Consider the following 21,050-nt stretch of genomic DNA (forward strand, 5'->3'; position numbering starts at 1 on the left):
GGTGAAAATCCAAAGACTTCAGTGCGGATCCACCATTAACTCCCAGGCTGAATTCACGATGCTTTCACAGTATTCACAGGGTGCGCACACACCCAACCGCTTCTATTTGATATTGAATTAGCTGAATTGGCAGTAATTCTACGCAGCTGTGAAGAGTGAGTGAAGTGTGAGCGCTGAAGCTAGTGTAAGTGAGATACTTGATTACAGTAAATCTGCTGTAGAGTGAGTGAACTGGACCCCACAATTAAAATTAAAAGTACTTCATGGAGAGGAGGTGGTAATTGAATGATTAGTGCATAAAAAAATTATTATAAATGTGACCAAAAATATGGATTTATTTTCTCATTGGTTATGACAGCTGGGTAAGAATAAAATATATATGTGCAAGGCTGTCACTTGGTGTTCGCTCGCTCGCTCTGTGGTATAGTATCGCTTCCTGTTCCTGCTCAAACACAGTGGTGTTTCTGAGTAGCTTATTTGCTTAGCAGTTTAATTAACAACTTTTAAATACATTCTTTTTTCACAGTATAATCTTCACGTGCTTCATCCGAAGCACACTTTCTGTGTACTCACTACCTAATTTATAGTATTCACTCACTGTCTCTGTACTGTTTCGCTAGCTTAGCTCGTAGCCGACGTGTTAGCACCATGGCTACTTCACCTGTCCCTTCTGCACTTTCTTGCTCATTGTGTCAGATGTTTAGTTACTCCTCGGCCTCCTTTAGCAGTAATGATATCTGTAACAATTGCACCCTGCTCTCACCCTTAGCTAGCCAGGCCCCTGTAGCTGGTGCAGCCGAAGATAGCGTAGGCCCCGCTAGCTGTTCCCCGGCAGACCCCAAGCAGCTGGGGAAAGGCTGGGTAACAGTGAGGAGGAAGCGTAGTCCTAAACAGAAGCCCCAGGTACACCACCAACCCGTTCATGTGTCTAACCGTTTTTCCCCACTCGGTGACACACCCGCCGGGGGTCAAACTCTGGTAATTGGTGATTCTGTTCTCAGACATGTGAAGCTAGAGACACCGGCAACCATAGTCAATTGTCTTCCAGGGGCCAGAGCAGGCGACATTGAAGGAAATTTAAAACTGCTGGCTAAGGGTAAACGTAAATTCAATAAAATCATAATTCACGTCGGCAGTAATGACACCCGGTTACGCCAATCGGAGGTCACTAAAATCAATATTGAATCGGTGTGTAACTTTGCCAAAACAATGTCGGACTCTGTAGTTTTCTCTGGTCCCCTCCCCAATCAGACCAGGAGTGACATGTTTAGCCGCATGTTCTCCTTAAATTGCTGGCTGTCTGAGTGGTGTCCCAGAAACGATGTGGGCTTCATAGATAATTGGCAAACCTTCTGGAGGAAACCTGGTCTTGTTAGGAGAGATGGCATCCATCCCACTTTGGATGGAGCAGCTCTCATTTCTAGAAATATCGACAAATTTATTAAACCCCTCAAAACATGACTATCCAGAGTTGGGACCAGGAAGCAGAGTTGCAGTCTTACACGCCTCTCTGCAGCTTCCCTCCTCCTGCTACCCCCCCAAAAACCCATCTCCATAGAGACTGTGTCTGCTTCCAAAAAGACAAAAAACAAACTAAAAACCAGCAACAAACAACTTAAACAATCACAAAGAAAGAACAATACAGTATCCACATCTGAACCAAAGAGTAAAACAGTGAAATGTGGATTATTAAATATTAGGTCTCTCTCCTCCAAGTCTCTGTTAGTACATGACTTAATAATTGATCAACAAATTGATTTACTCTGCCTTACAGAAACCTGGTTGCAGCAGGATGATTATGTTAGTTTAAATGAATCAACACCCCCGAGTCATTCTAACTACCAGAAATCTCGAAGCACAGGTCGAGGGGGCGGTGTGGCAGCAATTTTTCACACCAGTCTATTAATTAATGAAAGACCAAGACAGACTTTTAATTCATTTGAAAGCCTGATGCTTAACATTGTCCACCCCAGCTGTGAAACTCAGAAACCAGTCTTACTTGTTATCATCTATCGTCCACCTGGGCCTTACACAGAGTTTCTGTCTGATTTCTCAGACTTTATATCTAATTTAGTTCTGAGCTCAGATAAAATAATTATTGTGGGTGATTTTAACATCCATGTAGATGCTAAAAATGACAGCCTCAACATGGCATTTAATCTGTTGTTAGACTCAATTGGTTTCTCTCAAAATGTAAAAGAACCCACCCACCACTTTAATCACACTCTAGATCTTGTTTTAACATATGGCATAGAAACTGAACATTTAACAGTGTTTCCTGAAAACCCTCTCCTGTCTGATCATTTCTTGATAACATTTACATTTACAATAATTGATTACGCAGCAGTGGAGAGTGGACTTTATCAAAGTAGATGTCTTTCTGAAAGCGCTGTAACTAAGTTTAAGAATATAATCCAGCCACTGTTATCATCGTCAATGCCCTGTACCAACACAGAGCAGAGCAGCTATCTGAACGCTACCCCAACAGAGGTCGATTATCTTGTTAATAATTTCACCTCCTCACTACGTACGACTCTGGATACTGTAGCTCCAGTGAAAACTAAGGTCTCTAATCAGAAGTACCTGACCCCGTGGTATAATTCTCAAACACGTACCCTAAAGCAGATGACTCGTAATCTGGAGAGGAAATGGCGTGTCACAAATTTAGAGGATCATCATTTAGCCTGGAGAAATAGTTTGTTGCTTTATAAGAAAGCCCTCCGCAAAGCCAGAACAGCTTACTACTCATCACTGATTGAAGAAAATAAGAACAACCCCAGGTTTCTCTTCAGCACTGTAGCCAGGCTGACAAAAAGTCAGAGCTCTGTTGAGCCAACCATCCCTTTAACGTTAACTAGTGATGACTTCATGAACTTCTTCACAAATAAAATTTTTATCATTAGAGAAAAAATTACCAATAATCATCCCACAGATGTAATATTATCTACAGCTACTCTTAGTTCCATTGATGTTAAGTTAGACTCTTTTTTTCCAATCGATCTTTCTGAGTTAACTTCAATAATTACTTCCTCCAAACCATCAACGTGTCTTTTAGACCCCATTCCTACAAAACTGCTCAAAGAAGTCCTGCCATTGATTAATTCTTCAATCTTATATATGATCAACCTATCTCTAATAATCGGCTATGTACCACAGGCCTTCAAGGTGGCTGCAGTTAAACCTTTACTCAAAAAGCCATCTCTAGACCCAGCAGTCTTAGCTAATTATAGGCCAATCTCCAACCTTCCTTTCATATCAAAAATCCTTGAAAGAGTAGTTGTTAAACAGCTAACAGATCATCTGCAGAGGAATGGTTTATTTGAAGAGTTTCAGTCAGGTTTCAGAGCTCATCACAGCACAGAAACAGCTTTATTGAAGGTTACAAATGATCTTCTTATGGCCTCTGACAGTGGACTCATCTCTGTGCTTGTCCTTCTTGACCTTAGTGCAGCATTCGATACTGTTGACCATAATATTCTATTAGAGCGATTAGAACATGCTGTAGGTATTACAGGTATTGCACTGCAGTGGTTTGTATCATATCTATCTAATAGACTCCAATTTGTGCATGTAAATGGAGAGTCCTCTTCACACACTGAGGTTAATTATGGAGTTCCACAGGGTTCAGTGCTAGGACCAATTCTGTTTACATTATACATGCTTCCCCTAGGCAGCATCATTAGAAGACATAGCATACATTTTCACTGCTATGCAGATGACACCCAGCTCTATCTGTCCATGAAGCCAGATAACACACACCAATTAGTTAAACTGCAGGAATGTCTTAAAGACATAAAGACTTGGATGGCCACTAACTTTCTGCTTCTTAACTCAGATAAAACTGAGGTCATTGTACTCGGCGCTGAAAAGCTTAGAAATATGGTATCTAACCAGATTCTTACTCTGGATGGCATTACCTTGGCCTCCAGTAACACTGTGAGGAACCTTGGAGTCATTTTTGACCAGGATATGTCCTTCAACGCACATATTAAACAAATATGTAAGACTGCGTTCTTCCATTTGCGCAACATCTCTAAAATTAGAAATATCCTGTCTCAGAGTGACGCTGAAAAACTAGTTCATGCATTTATTACTTCCAGGCTAGACTACTGCAATTCATTATTATCAGGATGTCCAAAAAACTCACTGAAAAGCCTTCAGTTAATCCAAAATGCTGCAGCAAGAGTACTGACAGGGACTAGAAAGAGAGAGCATATTTCTCCTGTTTTGGCTTCCCTTCATTGGCTTCCTGTTAAATCCAGAATTGAATTCAAAATCCTGCTCCTCACATACAAGGTCTTAAATAATCAGGCCCCATCTTATCTTAATGACCTTGTAGTACCATATCACCCTATTAGAGCACTTCGCTCTCGCTCTGCAGGCCTACTTGTTGTTCCTAGAGTATTTAAAAGTAGAATGGGAGGCAGAGCCTTCAGTTTTCAGGCCCCTCTTCTGTGGAACCAGCTTCCAGTTTGGATTCAGGAGACAGACACTATCTCTACTTTTAAGATTAGGCTTAAAACCTTCCTTTTTGCTAAAGCATATAGTTAGGGCTGGACCAGGTGACCCTGAATCCTCCCTTAGTTATGCTGCAATAGATGTAGGCTGCCGGGGGATTCCCATGATGCATTGAGTTTTTCCTTTCCAGTCACCTTTCTCACTCACTATGTATTAACAGACCTCTCTGTATTGAATCGTATCTGTTATTAATCTCTGTCTCTCTTCCACAGCATGTCTTTATCCTGTCTTCCTTCTCTCACCCCAACCGGTCGCAGCAGATGGCCGCCCCTCCCTGAGCCTGGTTCTGCCGGAGGTTTCTTCCTGTTAAAAGGGAGTTTTTCCTTCCCACTGTCGCCAAAGTGCTTGCTCATAGGGGGTCATATGATTGTTGGGCTTTTCTCTGTATCTATGAAGCGCCTTGAGGCGACATTTGTTGTGATTTGGCGCTATATAAATAAAATTGAATTGAATTGAATTGAATTGAAGGGTGAGAAGTGAAAACAATGCCCTGTATTCTGCTGTGTTGTTTCCGTGTATGTATGTAATTGAGGTTTCTAACTCAGAAACCCTCACATTCTTGGATTGCAAGGACATACGAGTCATATGGCACAAATTACATAGTGGAAAGCTCAGCTGTCAGGCAATGTAAAGGCCTACAATGGGATCACCATGGCCAAGATTTGCCCAGCAGACTGTCCAGAATCTTTCATTGGACAGTAGCCAATCATGTTTTTCTGTGTAACTTAAGCCAAGTTCATGCTGCTTGTTCTGCCTAAGACTGCTGGATGTGAGCCAGGATAAACCAAACAACCGATGTTCGCTTAGTGTCTCTCAAACAAGATTTGCTTCATACAATACTCAATAAGGGGGGCAGTGATTTCAACACTGCTGAGTCTCTCTATATACTGTAAATACAGTATATATGCTCAGCCAATGTTTTAGGAACAGCTGTTCAAATTAATACAATAACGGAATCGACCAATCACAAGGCAGCAAGACAATGCATTTAGACATGTAGACATATTCAAGACATCAAGTATGGGGAAGAGAGGTGATTTAAGTGACTTTGAGCATGTTGATTTGAAACGGGTATTTCACAAACTGGTGATGTGCTGAAATTTCCCCAAACAGCCATCTCTAGGGTTTACAGAGAATGGTCTGAAAAAAAGAAATATCCAGTGAGGCCTGTTCTCTTGGTGAAAATGTTTTTGTAAATCCTTGAGGTCAAAGGAGAATGGCCATACTACTTTGAGCTGATGGGAAGGTAGTAAAAGTAATTCAAATAACTATTGGTTACAAAAAAGGTATGCAGAAGAGCAGCTCTGAAGGCACAGCATATCAAACCTTGAAGGAGATGAGCTCAAGCAGCAGAAGACCACACTAAGTACCACTCCTGAAGCTACAGTTCGCACAGGCTCACCAAACTTGAAAAAGAGAAGGCTGAAAATTGCCGCTCATCAATTTGATAAGCCTCGATTCCTGCTGTGACATTCAGAAGGTAGGGTCAGAATTGGTTGTACAACATGAAATTATGGCTGTACCCTTCCTTGAATCAATATGGTGATATAACAGTGTGCAGGATGTTTTCTTGGCACTACACTTTTAATATGCCGATCTGACTATTGTTCCTGACTATATCCAGTCCTTTATGACACGGCTATCCAACTCCAGTCCTCGAGAGCTACTGTCCTGCAGCTTTTAGATGCATCCCTACTCCAACACAGCTGAATCAAATGATTGGATTACCTCTTCAGCATGTCATGAAGTTTGGCAAAGGCCTGGTAAAAAACCATTCATTTGATTCAGGTGTGTCAGAACAAGGATGCATCTAAAAGCTGCGGGACAGTAGCTCTCGAGGACTGGAGTTGGACACCCCTGCTTTATAACAACTCTGATGACTTATTCCGAAAGATACTACACCATGTGAGAAAGCTCAAATATCTGTACCACAAAGAAATAAGGTCCTTCTGAAGCCAAAGGTGGGTCCAACCCAGTGCTTGCAAAGTTTATCTAATAAAGTGACCAGTGAGTGTTTGTATATTGTTAGAAATAAACTGGTATGAATACCAACAAATAAAAGAAGCAACAGACAGAGGCAGAAACACAGGAAGGGATCATCATTTAGAGTCAAACACTTTTGGTTGGAAGACGAAGACTCTTTGTTAATTGTTACAAGATGGCTGGGTAATTGTCATGGTGAAAGGGAAGGTGGATGGTTGCCCATGTATTTACAAAGACATTTAATGAGCAGACTGGTAAACAGATGACTGATCAGATGTGAATCAGCATGGTAAATGAAAGGAGTTGACAGCATAAGAAAGAGAAAACAGATTTAATTGTTCCATGTAATCTACAAAAGATGTCCCAAAGCTCTATATTACAAATAGAAGACAGAGAGAAAGTAAGTTATTTTGAACTGGAAAAAATAACGGTAGAAACTAAAGAGGAAAAAGGTTTGGTCTCTTCACAAAATTCTGACCTTTAAATACACAGTTTTACAAAAAGTGATTAAACCAAGCCACAGCAGCTTAGCTGATTGGGAGGCATCTCTCTATCAAAATAAAAACTCTTTGCTGCATCATCTTTCAAAAGCAAACAGATTTGACTGTCAAATACAGATTAGCACAACTGACTGCAAATATTCAATATGATGGCAAAAATCAGACAGCACACACTGACACATAGCACCCTTTCCCTCCTCTCCTACACTAGATTATGTCATGCCAAGACTGCCTTAAGCTTGAAACAGACAAATGAAGAGACTGTTAACTTTTAAGGCCTTAGATCCTGGTTGTTAAATTGCTTGACACCCATACAAATATATTTACACAATCCAGTAAACTGTGATGATATATTGTCTGTGAAAGGATGATATCTCATCACTAATTATGCATATTTAGTGAACTGTCATACACAGAAAATGACTGTGAGCCCAGGAAAAGCACACTAAGCTGGTTTGCTAGCATTGCTATTTTCTCCATGTGCCAATCACTCATCGAGTCAGAGAGATCTAAGCTTGCGTCCTACCAGATGTTTATAGTGCTTAACCAATTATATGCATAGTTTGGTCGAAATTGCCAAACCAAAGTCTCTGGTTTGGTTCCTCTGTATGTCTTCCTTTCTTTGAACTTAAAGGGTGAAAGAGAGTCAGTGCCTAAAGCGAGCACAGTCTAAACTAAATTGATTTATTATTACATTTATTGGACTTCTTATGATTTATTTTATACTTTTTTTCAAGTACTTGTTATTTTATGGATTTTAAAATATAAATATAGTAATATGATATCCTATATTACACCCTGCATTAGAATCATACCTGTGTCAAACTTTAAAATGATACACATTACTAATAATGTGTGTCTTTGTTTCATTACACATTAATAAAACAAGGATTATGACCCACTAATATAATGCATACTTTTGTACAATTAAGTAGGAATGTGACCCGAGCTGTACTTTAGCAACAGGTCAAAAGGCTAGTTTTGCAAAGCCATGCCACTTTTCATGTAAAACCATCCGTATGAGGGCACTTGAGCCTGAAAATCTGGCTGCATTATTGAACTCTGTGACACACCATTTAGAAAACCTGGAATTGTGCTTGGTCTTTTCCATCGACAGTATAAATAAAGGACGTAGCCACCATGACATCAACAGGTTGGCAGCAGACCATTTGAACTGAACTAGCAACCAACTTTGACAGGAGGGCTCAAGTCACTTTGCTATTCCAAAAAAGAAATAAATAATGGATTTTCACTGCACGCTTACAACCATCCACACACAGTACATTCGCAGTGAAATGTAGTCACAGTTTTCTCCCTTAGATTGCAGAAGACAAACGGGAGAGATTGATCTGGACCCTTGAAACCCGTCCATGACGCCAACGTTAGACACTTCAGCATTCTGAAGCTTCAGTGTATTCATTTCGCTGCCACCATGTTGCTTTTTCCAGCTAGAGGTTAATTTATACGAATGAGAGGTAGTAATCTGTATTCAAAGACTGTACAGGTGCAATGCAGTCATATTGAGTAAGTCATTATGAGTGGGACTACTAAATGACTAGAATTTCACTCACCAAAGCTGTAGCTTGCGCTTCTCAGGCTGCACATCCAGTATAATATAACCAGCAACTTGACCGGGTTTTTTTATAGATTCATTTTTCATTAATATTTTTAATCCTGCTGTAGGTACATACAGTTAACATGACACAGTGCTAGGTTCTAAACATCTACAGCAGTACTACTAATCAATATAACACTGATGGGGATTTTTTTTTACACAATTTGCCAATAATACAGTTTCATATGTAAAGAGCTGTTTTCAGCATTTTATTACTTCTTTTACTAAAGACGTGGCTCTTAAAGAAACACTCTCCACCATTCGCCCTACTTATATGATGGTAAATATTTAGTAACGTACCAAATATTTAACTATAGAAGCAACAAATTTTACAATTCCTCAGCCAGGAATGAGTGCAGAAAGGTCAAGGTGTCCAGGAATAGTGCTGCAAGCTGCAAGAGGCTGTCAGCATATGTAAAAGAATAACATATGGTAAAAACCGTTTTCTTTTTTTTAACTAACAAAAAATTGTGTGTTTTAATCTTGCCCAATTTGCCATGTTGAACAGTGGAGGAAATGTGAGGTTAAGACTGTAAATATGCTTTGTAATACTGTTAAATTGAACATTTTAACATTAGACTTTGTGGATCTGATCCATTTTAGAGCCAAATCTAGTGCAGAGGACATCAAACTGATTTTACATAATGGACCAAACTGGCTTTTCTGTCTGTGTAAAGAACACTACCCATTTAATCCCTTTAGATATCTCAAAATAATAAGAAAGAAGTGTCATTTTACCAGCATCTCTCAGTTTTTCTACATGCTATTGAAATACTGCGATGGTAATCTCCAAAAAGTTGATTCTGTTCATCTGGATGTAGCGTTTTGTGGGAGAAACGTTTCGTCACTCATCCAAGTGACTTCTTCAGTCTCAGCTGACTGCAAGTTTCTCCAATCTTATAAACAGTACATTTGCATAATGACTGAAACCAGCCCACTGAAGGAACAATGGGCTGGGAGGTCAGTTCCTTAATCTTAATTATGCAAATTTATAACACCTGGGTGAAAATCAAATCTCAGGATGTACCACAATTCACGGATCACATTAACTTGGTGGACCGACACATCAAATTCACCAGGGAGGATATGAAAAGTGGCAGGTTAGCCTTCTTGGACTGTGAGATTTCCATCAACAACCACTGACCAAAACCCACTGATCAAAGACCACTGATCAATGGCCATGAGTACCATTCACAGAGAGTTGGGGAATGGCTGCAATCACAGCATTGTAAGATGGCGAAAGATGTACCCTTAGGCCCCCTCCTCGATTCAGAGATGGTCTTTCCCTTTTCACGTAAATGGCCTCCTTGACTCCGCACTCAAACCAGCGTTCCTCCCTGTCCAAGATGTGTACATCCTCATCCTTGAAAGAGTGTCCACTGGCCTGTAGGTGTGAATAGACTGCAGAGTCCTGGCCTGACGAGGTGGCTCTTCTGTGTTGTACCATCCGCTTCACCAGAGGTTGTTTGGTTTCCCCGATGTATAAATCCTGGCAATCCTCCTGGCACTTAACAGCGTACACTATGTTACTCTGTTTGTGTCGGGGGACCCGATCCTTGGGGTGGACCAGTTTTTGGCGCAGCATGTTTTGGGGTTTAAAAGCCACAGAGACCCGTGTTTAGAAAAAATGCATCTCAACTGCTCCGATACTCCTGACACATATGGGATCACTACAGGTTTTTGCTTGGGCAGCGGTTGTCCTTCTCTCCTAGATTGGCTGGAGCTTTCTTTAGGTGCCTTTCCAGCTTTGACAAAAGTCCAGCTGGGATAAACACATTTACTCAGGGCCTTCTTGATGTGCTGTTCTTCTGCCTCCCTGGCCGCTGTGTCAGTGGGGATGGTGTTCGCTCTGTGTTGTAGCGTCCTAATGACACCCAGTTTGTGCTCCAGTGGATGATGAGAGTCAAACCTTAAATACTGATCCGTATGTGTAGGTTTACGGTACACATCAGCTTTTAGATGTCCCCCATACTGATGTAAATCTCACGGTCCAAGAAGGCTAACCTGCCACTTTTCATATCCTCCCTGGTGAATTTGATGTGTCGGTCCACCGAGTTAATGTAATCCGTGAATTGTGGTACATCCTGAGATTTGATTTTCACCCAGGTGTCATGAATTTGCATAATTAAGATTAAGGAACTGACCTCCCAGCCCATTGTTCCTTCAGTGGGCTGGTTTCAGTCATTATGCAAATTTACTGTTTATAAGATTGGGGAAACCTGCAGTCAGCTGAGACTGAAGAAGTCACTTGGATGAGTGACGAAATGTTTCTCCCACAAAACGCTACGTCCAGATGAACAGAATCAACTTTTTGGAGATTTACTTTCCTGGATGATTGAGAATGCATCAAGACTGCGATGGTAAATTTAAGAAATCTGTCAGCACAAATCTTTGGGCTTAAACTGTAAGAAACAAATGTGTAAAATTACAGAAAATATTACTGTCAGCATATTTCCCAGGCTGTGTTGTAATTAAAAAACAGAGTTTGATAATTTAGAGAAAATGACCATGGGTTTGCTCTTTATCAGCAGATAAAGCTGTAATATTTATCAAAATACAGTTAAAAAGTCCAAAATCTATACCCTTCTTCACATTTTCCAACTCTTCAGTGGGCCAGATTGGAATCTTTGCTGGGTGAGTGCTCTAGTGGCACTTTGTCAAACTTCAGTTTTTGCCCCATTTCCATGTTGGCTTCATGTTTTGTTCTGTTTTGCTTTGTTTGGAGGTGGGGGGCAGAAGTTACCTTTTGCACTTTTCCCCAACCAAATGTACCCATTTTACATGTTAATAGTCATATTACAAAACTTTTTACAGTACTGCAGCATGACCAGATCTTAATAAAAGCATTCACGCTGACAGGGTGTTTTTCTATTTAGGTACAGAGGCCAATTTAATGTTATTAGTAACACCTGAGTAAAAATGGCTTCTGTGACGCCCTGTGTAAAGTTTCGGTTAAGACACTTTTATTTGCAGCTTGTACAGAAAATAAATCAATCCGCCAGCAGCCAGGACACAGTCGTCTACTTGGCTCTTCTTCCGACATGTTTTTGTGTGTTAATACCTGTCCCAAGGGTTAAGACGGAAAGCTTTCATTAAATCTTCCCTCCGGCACAAACGTGACCATATTCAGACAGGTTGACATTTATACGTTTATGCACTTTATCCGCCTGCTTCACCCCGAACCGCTGCTGGCACGCACACACTTGAGTTGATGACGTCAGTCGCTCGTGGTCTGGTTTATGGAAACATCATAAGCAAACACGCCCGACATGAACTATGTTTCGTGTCTGTTTTAATCGTTATGTCCTGTAGAGGCACGACACACTTGGGGGGGGGGGGGGGGGGGGTTATTCAGAATAGTAAATAAACACGATGAGCGAAATAACCCTGCGTAACCATGGCAACTGTGTTTGTTGCCGTTAGAGTGCAAAGACACGACCTGGAGGGCTTTTTAGCTGTTATTTTAGCTAACAAATAGTCGAAAAAACACGTTAATTTAATTGAAAACGACTTTGTAAAAGCTTGTAGCTGTTACACAATGGACTCAAATTCGTTGTATTATTCTTTGGAGCTCGTTGCCGGTAGTGGACATATTTTAACCCTCGAGCAAAGAACCGCCCTGGAGTCTTCCTTAGTGCTCCTGAAGAAAAACTACAAGTTCAGCCGAGTGTTGTTTTGGGGTAAAATATTAGGAATTAATGCGGTTTATTTTATTGCTCAGGGGAGAGGAGAAGATGAGATGAAAGACAAAAAGAACCTGTATAGGTAAGACATCCGCTTCAAGTGTCTTTTTTTTTTTTTTAATTTTAGCCACTGTACATTTATTTAAGATCGTGAGATATACCATTTGGCTGCTATTTTGTGGTGTTATTTCCAGCTTGAACTGCATGGATTGGTTCCTACTTCCCCCTGCCTCAGACTCTATGATAGAGGAAGTGTCCAAAGCTACAAAGGGTCGCTTCATGGGAGACCCGTCATTTGTGTATGAACATCAAGAGATCCACAGGCAAGGAAAGGGAAATGAGCCTGTAAATGAGAAGGCAGTGGTAAGTGTGATGAGTGCTGTTTAGTAAGAAGGCGAATTGAATGACAGGATGAAGTGTTTTCCTGTTCCATTCAGTGTTACTGCAGTGTTTGATGATGCAATGAATTCAAACAAGAATCTACATGCAACCAAACTGAACATAATGTAAACAAACAAGACAAATGCAGAAGAGAGGTTTTTCACTGATTTCTTTGCTTTTTCTTTTTCTGGCTTATATTGGTTACAGTGACAGTCTGTTCTTGGTTACAGATAACAGTAACTGAGGAAAAAAGACTGGCAGTGTCCGTTCATCAGATCGATGCAGAAGTGTCTGTGGTGCCTCGTGGTGCCTTCATCAAGACTCCACGTGGTCTTGTCCAGCTCAACCGCAGCTTCTGTGGTAAATATGTATATACTGTGGGGGAAATAACAGTTTGATCCCCTTGCTTCACTTCACTTACAAAGAAATGAACAGTCTCTTAATGATCTGAAGGCAGTTGGGAGGACCACGGTCATCAAGAACAGCATTGGTAACGCACTGTAATGGATTGAAACCTTGCAGCACCCACAATGTTCGCCTAGTCAAGAAGGCACATGAAAGGCTTGTCTTAAGTTTGCCAGCCAACAAACGTTTGGCTACTAAAACAAGTGCATTGTTTCTGTTATTCCTTTTCATGTTACCTTTGGGCCAGCATGATGGTGAACCTTGATGTCATACAAAATGATATGTTATTGCATTTAGCAACAACAAATACAGTATTTTGTTGTAAGTATCTTTTGTAAAACATGGGCAAAATTGTGTGGTTGTTTTTTTTTTGTTGTTTTTTTTGTTTTTTTCCTTCTTCTTCAGGTCTCTCTGAGGCAGAAGCAAGGAAGCTTGACAATTTCCTTCACTTCAGACCATCAAAAAATATGAAGAAGAAATCTGTCCTGGACATGGGTAATTGGAACCCAGCAATGGACTATCTGGATGCACTCAGTGATGACATTCCTAAAGGTGACACTACAGAGCTTAATCTGTCCTGAACACACATATTTTTTTCACTGCATAAATTTAACAGTGCAGGTCTTAAGATTTGTTTTTAACAAGTATTTCATTTTCTGCTAATTGCTCTTATTTTATAACTGATCTCTCAGCAGAATTGGGTGGTGATTTGACGTTAACATGTGTTCCATTTCCTGTGCTACATTATAAGGGGTGATTTTCACAGAAAACACTTCAGCTGTTTGAAAACCATAACGGTCTTCTTCCAAGTGGAAACAAATTGCATAATTTTACCAGTAAAACGGTGGTTCAAGTGAGGCTACCAATAAACACAAACCTCTAAAACCGTCTGACATTAACATACCAGCCACATGGGAAGGATTTTTGGGAATATATGCTTAGAAGAATTTTCTCACATTTGGATGGGAGTCAAACTCAAACTATAATATCATCTACAGACTACTACCATATATCATTATGTGGCAATGTAGCAGAAAGCATGACATGATAATCCTGGTTGCACATTATTGGGGGGAAAAAAAACCCAATCACACATAGCAGGAAAACATCAACAGTGAACACTGTGCAAAGAATAATGTGAAATCAGACATGCAAAGTCATGTCTGCGAGGTTAGCGACTGGATATGCTCCAGACCAGAGTGAATGTAAAGAGTGTCTGGATTTAACAGGGTGTGTGAGGGAGAGAGAGAGACAAAAAAGGTTTAGCACCCTTAACCGAACATGCAGCAGATGTCTGACAGAGAGCTTCCACATGTGTACAAGGCGGTGTGTGTGTGTTCTTTGTGTTGATGCGGATGTCAGCTGCATCATGTCTAAAGCAGACAGCACACAGCTGTTTCAGTGCCACGCTCACTGCAGCGGATTGCATGTTCCTGCCTGAAAGGATAAAGAGTTAACATTTCTTAACGGGACACTGGGGGAAAAACAGGATCATGTATCTCCACCAAAAGACAGGTGCTTTCCTCTGAGACCCTAAGCTGGGCTCTCCCCCTTTTCCTTAACCATCCCACAAATCGCTTCCAGCTCCTGATTTACGTACGTTTCTCCTCCTGCTACGCACATTACATGCTGTTGGTTTTTTTACTTTTAGTTGCATCATATTTTTGAAATCAAATCCAGAAACAGGAAAGTTGCAACTTTAAAAAAAATAAAAATAAAAATTGGCCTTTAAACTCTTATGTAATCACATGTTTTCATAGTAGCAGGTCCAATTAAATCATTGTTTTAATTCCCTTGGTTCTTGGCGTTCATGGTCACACCCCGAACATACTTGGCAAACGGGTTAGACTATAGACAACAAAAGCGTGATTCACTGGTGTATCCTCTGGCTGAATAGTGTAAGATTTCCAAAGATTAGTGTTTAGCCTTTATTTCAGCTCAGCTTCACGGTTCTGTTGGAGAACATAATTTAGCAGCGTCCTTCTTTTACTATTAACTGTTTACAAGTCTTGTGTGTTTGTCTAGGATCTTGGAGTCTTCAGTTTGAGTTCGCAAGAAAAGTGTGCGTGCTTCGCAGTCTGCTGTGGTTCGGCCTGACCTTCTACCACGTGCCAATGACACCACAGCATGGATACATCTATATAGGTGACGGGACCAAGAATTTGGACCTTCCTTTCATGCTATAAAAGCTTTTTTTTCAAGCTGCATACACTCAGTAATTCACAAAACCAAAATCTGCTAAGATCTTGTCGTATTATAAAACAAATAAAACTAGGTTGGCACAGTCAGTTTAGTGCCTACAGACTTTTTGTTGTATTTACTTCCAATTCACAAAAACCGTGCCTACACAGTAAACACATGTTGAGAGGCAGAGTAAACACACATATTTTATTTGCACATCTGTGTTGCATTGAGTATACACAGTCACCATACCACCTACTTTGAAACTGTAACACTGATCAGGTTGTTGCTTGCATTAAGTTGTCAGCAGGTTTCCTTCAAGAGTCTTTTTTTTTTGTTTTTGAAAAGCAACAGTTAGAATAGATGTGTCGGGTGGGTCTGAGTGTGATTCATTAAAAGAGTGACTCAGCTTAATAAACAAAAGTTAGAATAAACACAGATGGATGAAGCTTTTAGGAATTGTTTCCCCCCCCCCCCCTCCCCCCCTCCTTTCTCAGAACCGTGTGACAACGGTCAAGGTTAACAGTCAGGGATATGGTGGTTTCATCCCTGAATAAATGGGCCCACCCACTTGTACCAATCTTTCAGGCTTTTGGTCCTTCAGTGTTTTATGTACAAGGGCTTGACACCATAACGCACATTGTTCTTTAGTATTGGGTGGCCAACAGGCATACGCTTCTTACACCACTTCAGTCCAGTTTTATAGATGGGTTTCACTGAGTCGATGGACCAGCGAGTCAGGTATCTGTACAACAAACAGAGATGCAGGGGAATTATTAACTGCACTGCGCTGGATACAAATACTGGGAAAAAAAAAAAAAGCATACGCAGACATAGATACATGCGTCACCTGTTAAGTTCGGGCTTGGGTCTCTTTGGGACATGGTCTTCTGGAAGTTTGGGTTTATGGTCAGGAAGCAGACCTTGAACACACAAAATAACAAGATGCATTTCTTAACTTCAATTTCTCAGTACTTGTATTAAAAAAATACTGTTACAAACTCTCAAAAGACAGTTATAAAAGACATAATGTACTGATGACACATTTATTTACATGATTTACTTCTCACTGTCATTACAGTCACCAAATTGCTGCTCAGTTTTCATTTAATGTAATGTTACAGCTGACAGTGTTTATCATCTGCGTAGTAGATAATAAACACGTGAAGCAGACAAATCCAGGTTGTTCTATAATGAATAAAAGACTTGAGGAACAAGCAAGAACAAGTTTACAACCCTACTATCATGTCTTGGTCCAGGTTGCACAATTATTTGCCTTTAGGCAGTGCCAAATTCAAACCTTTCATAACAAGCTGTGATGCTTTGTAAAATGAAGGTATAAACAGAACTCAAAAGTTTTAAAAATTATTTGTGCTTGATTTTGAAAAGTACAAAGAAAATGCAGTGTACTGCCAAAAGTATTCGCTTTCACACGCATATGAACTCGAGGATATCTCATTCTTAATCCATAGGCGTTAATATGACGTCAGCCTAACCTTTGCGGCTATAACAGCTTAAACTCTTCTCGGAAGGCTTTCCACAAGGTTTAAGAGCGTTTATGGGAATTTTGGGGCATTTCTTCCAGAAGCACATTTGTGAGGTCAAACACTGATGTTCCATGACCAGGCCTGACTCACAGTCTCCGAGTGCGCAGGCCAGTCAAGTTCTTCCACACTAAACTCACTCATCCATTTCTTTTTGGACCTTGCTTTGTGCACTGGTGAGTAGACCAGAAGGGGTCAAACTGCATTTAACCCATTCACTCAGTGAAGCAGTGGGCAGGGGAGCAGTGTGTAGGGATGGTACCTTGCTCAGGGGTACCTCAAGGTAGCTGTTCAGGGGAATCGAACCCCCGACCTTCCAATTATGGGGCCACCACTCTACCCACTGAGCTATCCCTGCCCCGTTGGGGAGTGAAATTGTCCAAAATGTCTTGGGATGCTGAGACATCAAGAGTTTCTCTCACTGGAACTAAGGGTGCAAGCCCAACTCCTGAAAAACAACCCCCACACCATAATCTTCCCTCCACCAAACTTTACACTTGGCACAATTCAGTCACACAAGTACTGGTTTCATGACAAACACCAAACCCAGACTCGTCCATCGGATTGCCAGACAGCATGGTGATTTAAGGCTTGGATGCAGCTGCTCGGCCATGAAAACGCACTCCATGAACCTCTCTACGCATTGTTCTTGAGCTAATCTGAATGCCACATGAAGCTTGGAGGTCTGTAGTGAGTACTCTGCAGAAAATTGGTTTGACCTCAGTGCAGTAAGTGCCTTAGCATCCCATAACCCCCACTCTAATTTTACATGGCCTATCAGTTCATATCTGAGTTCCTATCGTTCCAAATCACTTCCACTTTATTTTAATAATACTAACTGTGGAATATTTAGTAGAGAGAAAATTTCATGACTAGACTTGTTTTTAAAAACAAGTCTCATCCACCTGAATACTAGAGTTGAGGACACAGTAGCATTTGTTGACACAGGCAGCTAGAGCCATTCAGTGTCTGCTAGGCTCCCCCTCCAAATACAGGACTCACTGAACTGCATCTCTCTGCTGTCTTTTATTGGAATTACCAACAAATATTATATAATAATACATGTTGCTAGTATTCATCCATATAAGGTAACTGATAGCTCTGAAAAATAGTGGGTTGTATCACAATGACTATGTCAATGTTTTATATTAAAACAGGAAAAATGTTGGAAGGGTCCAACAGGTGGAATTTCTCACTCATTAGGAATTCATTAGATTCATTAGCAACAAGTCAGCATGATGCCTGATGATGATGATTTAAAAAATGCACATAAATCTTTAGGAGAAAGACTTAGAGGGGTTTCACAATTGTGTACTCAGGTGAAATCTCTCAAAGCAAGAGAAAAAGCCAAGAATTAACTATACTGTGATCTTCTGACCCCTCGTGTGTGTTTAATGCAAATACTCTGACGGGCTCAGAAAAAGTATGAAAATCATGATCAGTGTACACAGTTTGTTCCCTTGCCGTGCTTAAAAAACGACTGACTGCCAAACACTGAATTCCTTTGTTTCTTGTGACCTGTTTTGCAAGTGCTGCATTACTGCACCGACATTATAATCAATTCATTCCTGCCTGGCCTCTTAAAATGTCTCTATATAACTGGTATGTTACATTTGTTACAATTTGCTGCCCTCTTGGCTACATCTCTTTTGAAAAATACCATTTTTATTGTCATACATTTTTACCTTGCTAAATAAAGGACACATAAAAGTCACTCTGCTGAACCCAAGCTAAATAAAAATAGACTCAGACAAAGTGGCTATTAACCTTTGTATTTATTTTATCTGAGTAAACTAAATAACCCACTTACAGGTGGAAAGAAAGTACAAGGAGGCTTCATGATATATGACACGTGTCTAGAGCTGTGGAGGTGCTACTGATGGGTAACTTAAAAACTTAAAGCACAACAGCAGGACTTCCACTAACCTGCTCTGTGAGCCATCTGTACACAAATGGCAATCTTGCGGTGCTCTTCTGGACAGAGACCAGTGACTCTCCTGGGCAACATCCCTCCATCTGACCTGATAAACTGACTGAGCAACAAGACATCCTGGGAAGGGAAAATACAAAAAAGAAAGAGAAAATCAGGCTAATACACTAATATTAATAATAATGTCACTAATAACAGTGAAAGTATTTACTGTGTAGTTGTATTTGTTCTGCAGATTCCATCTGTAGATTGGACACTTGGCTGTGGGATTTGGAGGCTGTGCTCCGACTGGAACTTCCAGAATTTGTCCTTCAATCTAACAAAAAAATAAGAAGATATGACAGTTACTTTATCAGAATCAAAGCATTTTTATTATACTAATAGCATTTGTTATTTATTTACAAGTGCAGAATAATACTCCTCAACTCCAACATGGTCTCTCACTGCTGGTTACAGAGTTTATTACGTACTTATATTAGGCCTTAAAATACATCAAAATGTTTTGTGTAATTATCCAAAACAATGATAATTCAAAAAAAGTTTTGCAATTATTTAACTTCACAACAATGACATTTTGAATGGTTCTGAGCTTTACTTACATTTGTTGTTTTACCATCTTGCTTCTCCACCACTGCAACAAACATTATGAAACATCAGACTTTACATTAAATTTTAATTTTGCAGTTGAATTTCACTAATTCATGTATTAAATGTTGTTTTATTCCAAAGTAGGATGCTCTGAGACTGGATCCCAGCAGTCATGGGGTGAGAGGTTCTACACCCTGGACAGTCTGTCACAAGGCTAACACTGAGATACAGACCACCAATCACAATCATTGTGAGGTGACAGTGCCAACTACTGCATAGTGGAAACAAAAGTGGTTTCCACACTGACATTGTAATTGACAATAAAAATCCTAGATTCAAGTTTTACTAGTCTGTAATTGTAGATATAAACAGTGCTTTTTCATTTTAGTCAACAATCAATTTTACTCGTTCAACTACTAACTCCAAAACTATCAACAGAATTGATCTTTCAAACTATTTTCATTAACTGTTAAAGCTATTCCTGTAGCTTTAACACATCTAGTTAAAGCTACAGAAATCTTTCTTGATTCTAAGTGAGAACAGATGACTACAACTTCTTACAATGCAATATTAAAATCTTTACATTACTAGTTTCAAAGTAATATTTTCCTGTTTGATCCGTCTTGGGTCTACCAAATTCAAACTAGATATCTATAATTTCCTTTAATTCCGAAAATGAAAGAAGTTCATTCATTTTAACTAACATAAAGTTAGTTGTTAAAGATGAACAACTAATCTTTATATTAATGCATATTATATAATATTTATGCACGTGCTGAATTGTTAAGATTAAAGTTTAAGTTCGACAGTAATGCACACAGCATTCTGTCAATAAGACACTTTTGTAAAATAATCGTGACACAGAGTTGATCTGTGGTTGGTTTGGATGAATGTAGTACCTGTATTAGAATATGTTGTTAGGCTTATTGTTTTTGATTTTGGTAAAATGTGGATTTTTCAACGTTGCCGCAAGCTTACTGACATTTTTAAATTAGTTTAATGGTTTCTATAACTTTGTTAGAAAAAAGAAGCTCCTTGAAGGTTTCAGAAGTTCAGGAAATTTAACTGAAAAGTCAACACCTGCAGACGCCGCCGACTGACGTTTCACGCAGATGTGGTCGTCATCATTTAACTAATGTATTGTATCTTTATTGGAAAACACAACAGGAGAATAGCGTGTCCTATAGGTGATAGGAAATGAAAAACATGCGGTGTATTTAGCAAAACATGCTAGTTATCCCACAGACAGGCTAAAGCTGTAACGTTTGCACACATGTCTCACCTTGACGAATCCCTCTTTTCTGGGTAGTTAAAGCAGTAAGCTGGGGAACATTTATCGTCCTTAAAGAACTCAAGTTGGTGCCTCTGGATTCAAGTTTTAAGCCCGCAAATGAGGTCCAGAGAGACCTGAACACACTGCGGGCTGCCATGTTTAATTCTTGACCTTATCCTTCGTTCCTTCCTGTCTTCTTCTTCTTCTCCTACATTTTAATGGCGGTTCCTTCCTGTCTGTTATTCTCGCGAGAATAAAAGAGCGACACCGATGGCGAAAACCGCTTATTACATCTAAGAAGGACAAAAAAAGGGGGAAATCCCACAGGTTACACAACTACAGAAACATCATTGTACATGTTAGTGTATGACATTTGTTTGTTTTAGTTGTTTTAATAACTGACTTTAAAAGAAGCTTTATATGTTGTTACTTTTGGATAACCTTGTTAT

The 21,050-nt window shown here is 40.0% G+C and overlaps 2 protein-coding genes across 2 annotated transcripts; one reads left to right on the forward strand and one right to left on the reverse strand.

Annotated features, from left to right (window-relative positions):
• The first annotated feature begins 11,995 nt into the window (after window positions 1-11,995).
• On the forward strand, window positions 11,996-15,613 carry rsph9 (radial spoke head component 9). The gene is made up of 5 exons (XM_085133073.1): window positions 11,996-12,381; window positions 12,494-12,662; window positions 12,911-13,040; window positions 13,491-13,637; window positions 15,111-15,613. Exons 1-5 carry the CDS (start codon window positions 12,155-12,157, stop codon window positions 15,269-15,271), a joined length of 834 nt encoding a protein of 277 aa, XP_084989199.1. The 5' UTR covers window positions 11,996-12,154; the 3' UTR covers window positions 15,272-15,613.
• mrps18a (mitochondrial ribosomal protein S18A) lies at window positions 15,460-20,811 on the reverse strand. Its single transcript, XM_085133074.1, has 6 exons — window positions 20,611-20,811; window positions 19,340-19,371; window positions 18,952-19,056; window positions 18,737-18,860; window positions 16,117-16,189; window positions 15,460-16,011 (listed from the first exon to the last, which is right to left on the reverse strand). Exons 1-6 carry the CDS (start codon window positions 20,756-20,758, stop codon window positions 15,867-15,869), a joined length of 627 nt encoding a protein of 208 aa, XP_084989200.1. The 5' UTR covers window positions 20,759-20,811; the 3' UTR covers window positions 15,460-15,866.
• Window positions 20,812-21,050: the final 239 nt, after the last annotated feature.

Source organism: Neolamprologus multifasciatus, chromosome 15, assembly GCF_963576455.1.
Source record: "Neolamprologus multifasciatus chromosome 15, fNeoMul1.2, whole genome shotgun sequence".
Taxonomy (NCBI): Eukaryota; Metazoa; Chordata; class Actinopteri; order Cichliformes; family Cichlidae; genus Neolamprologus; species Neolamprologus multifasciatus.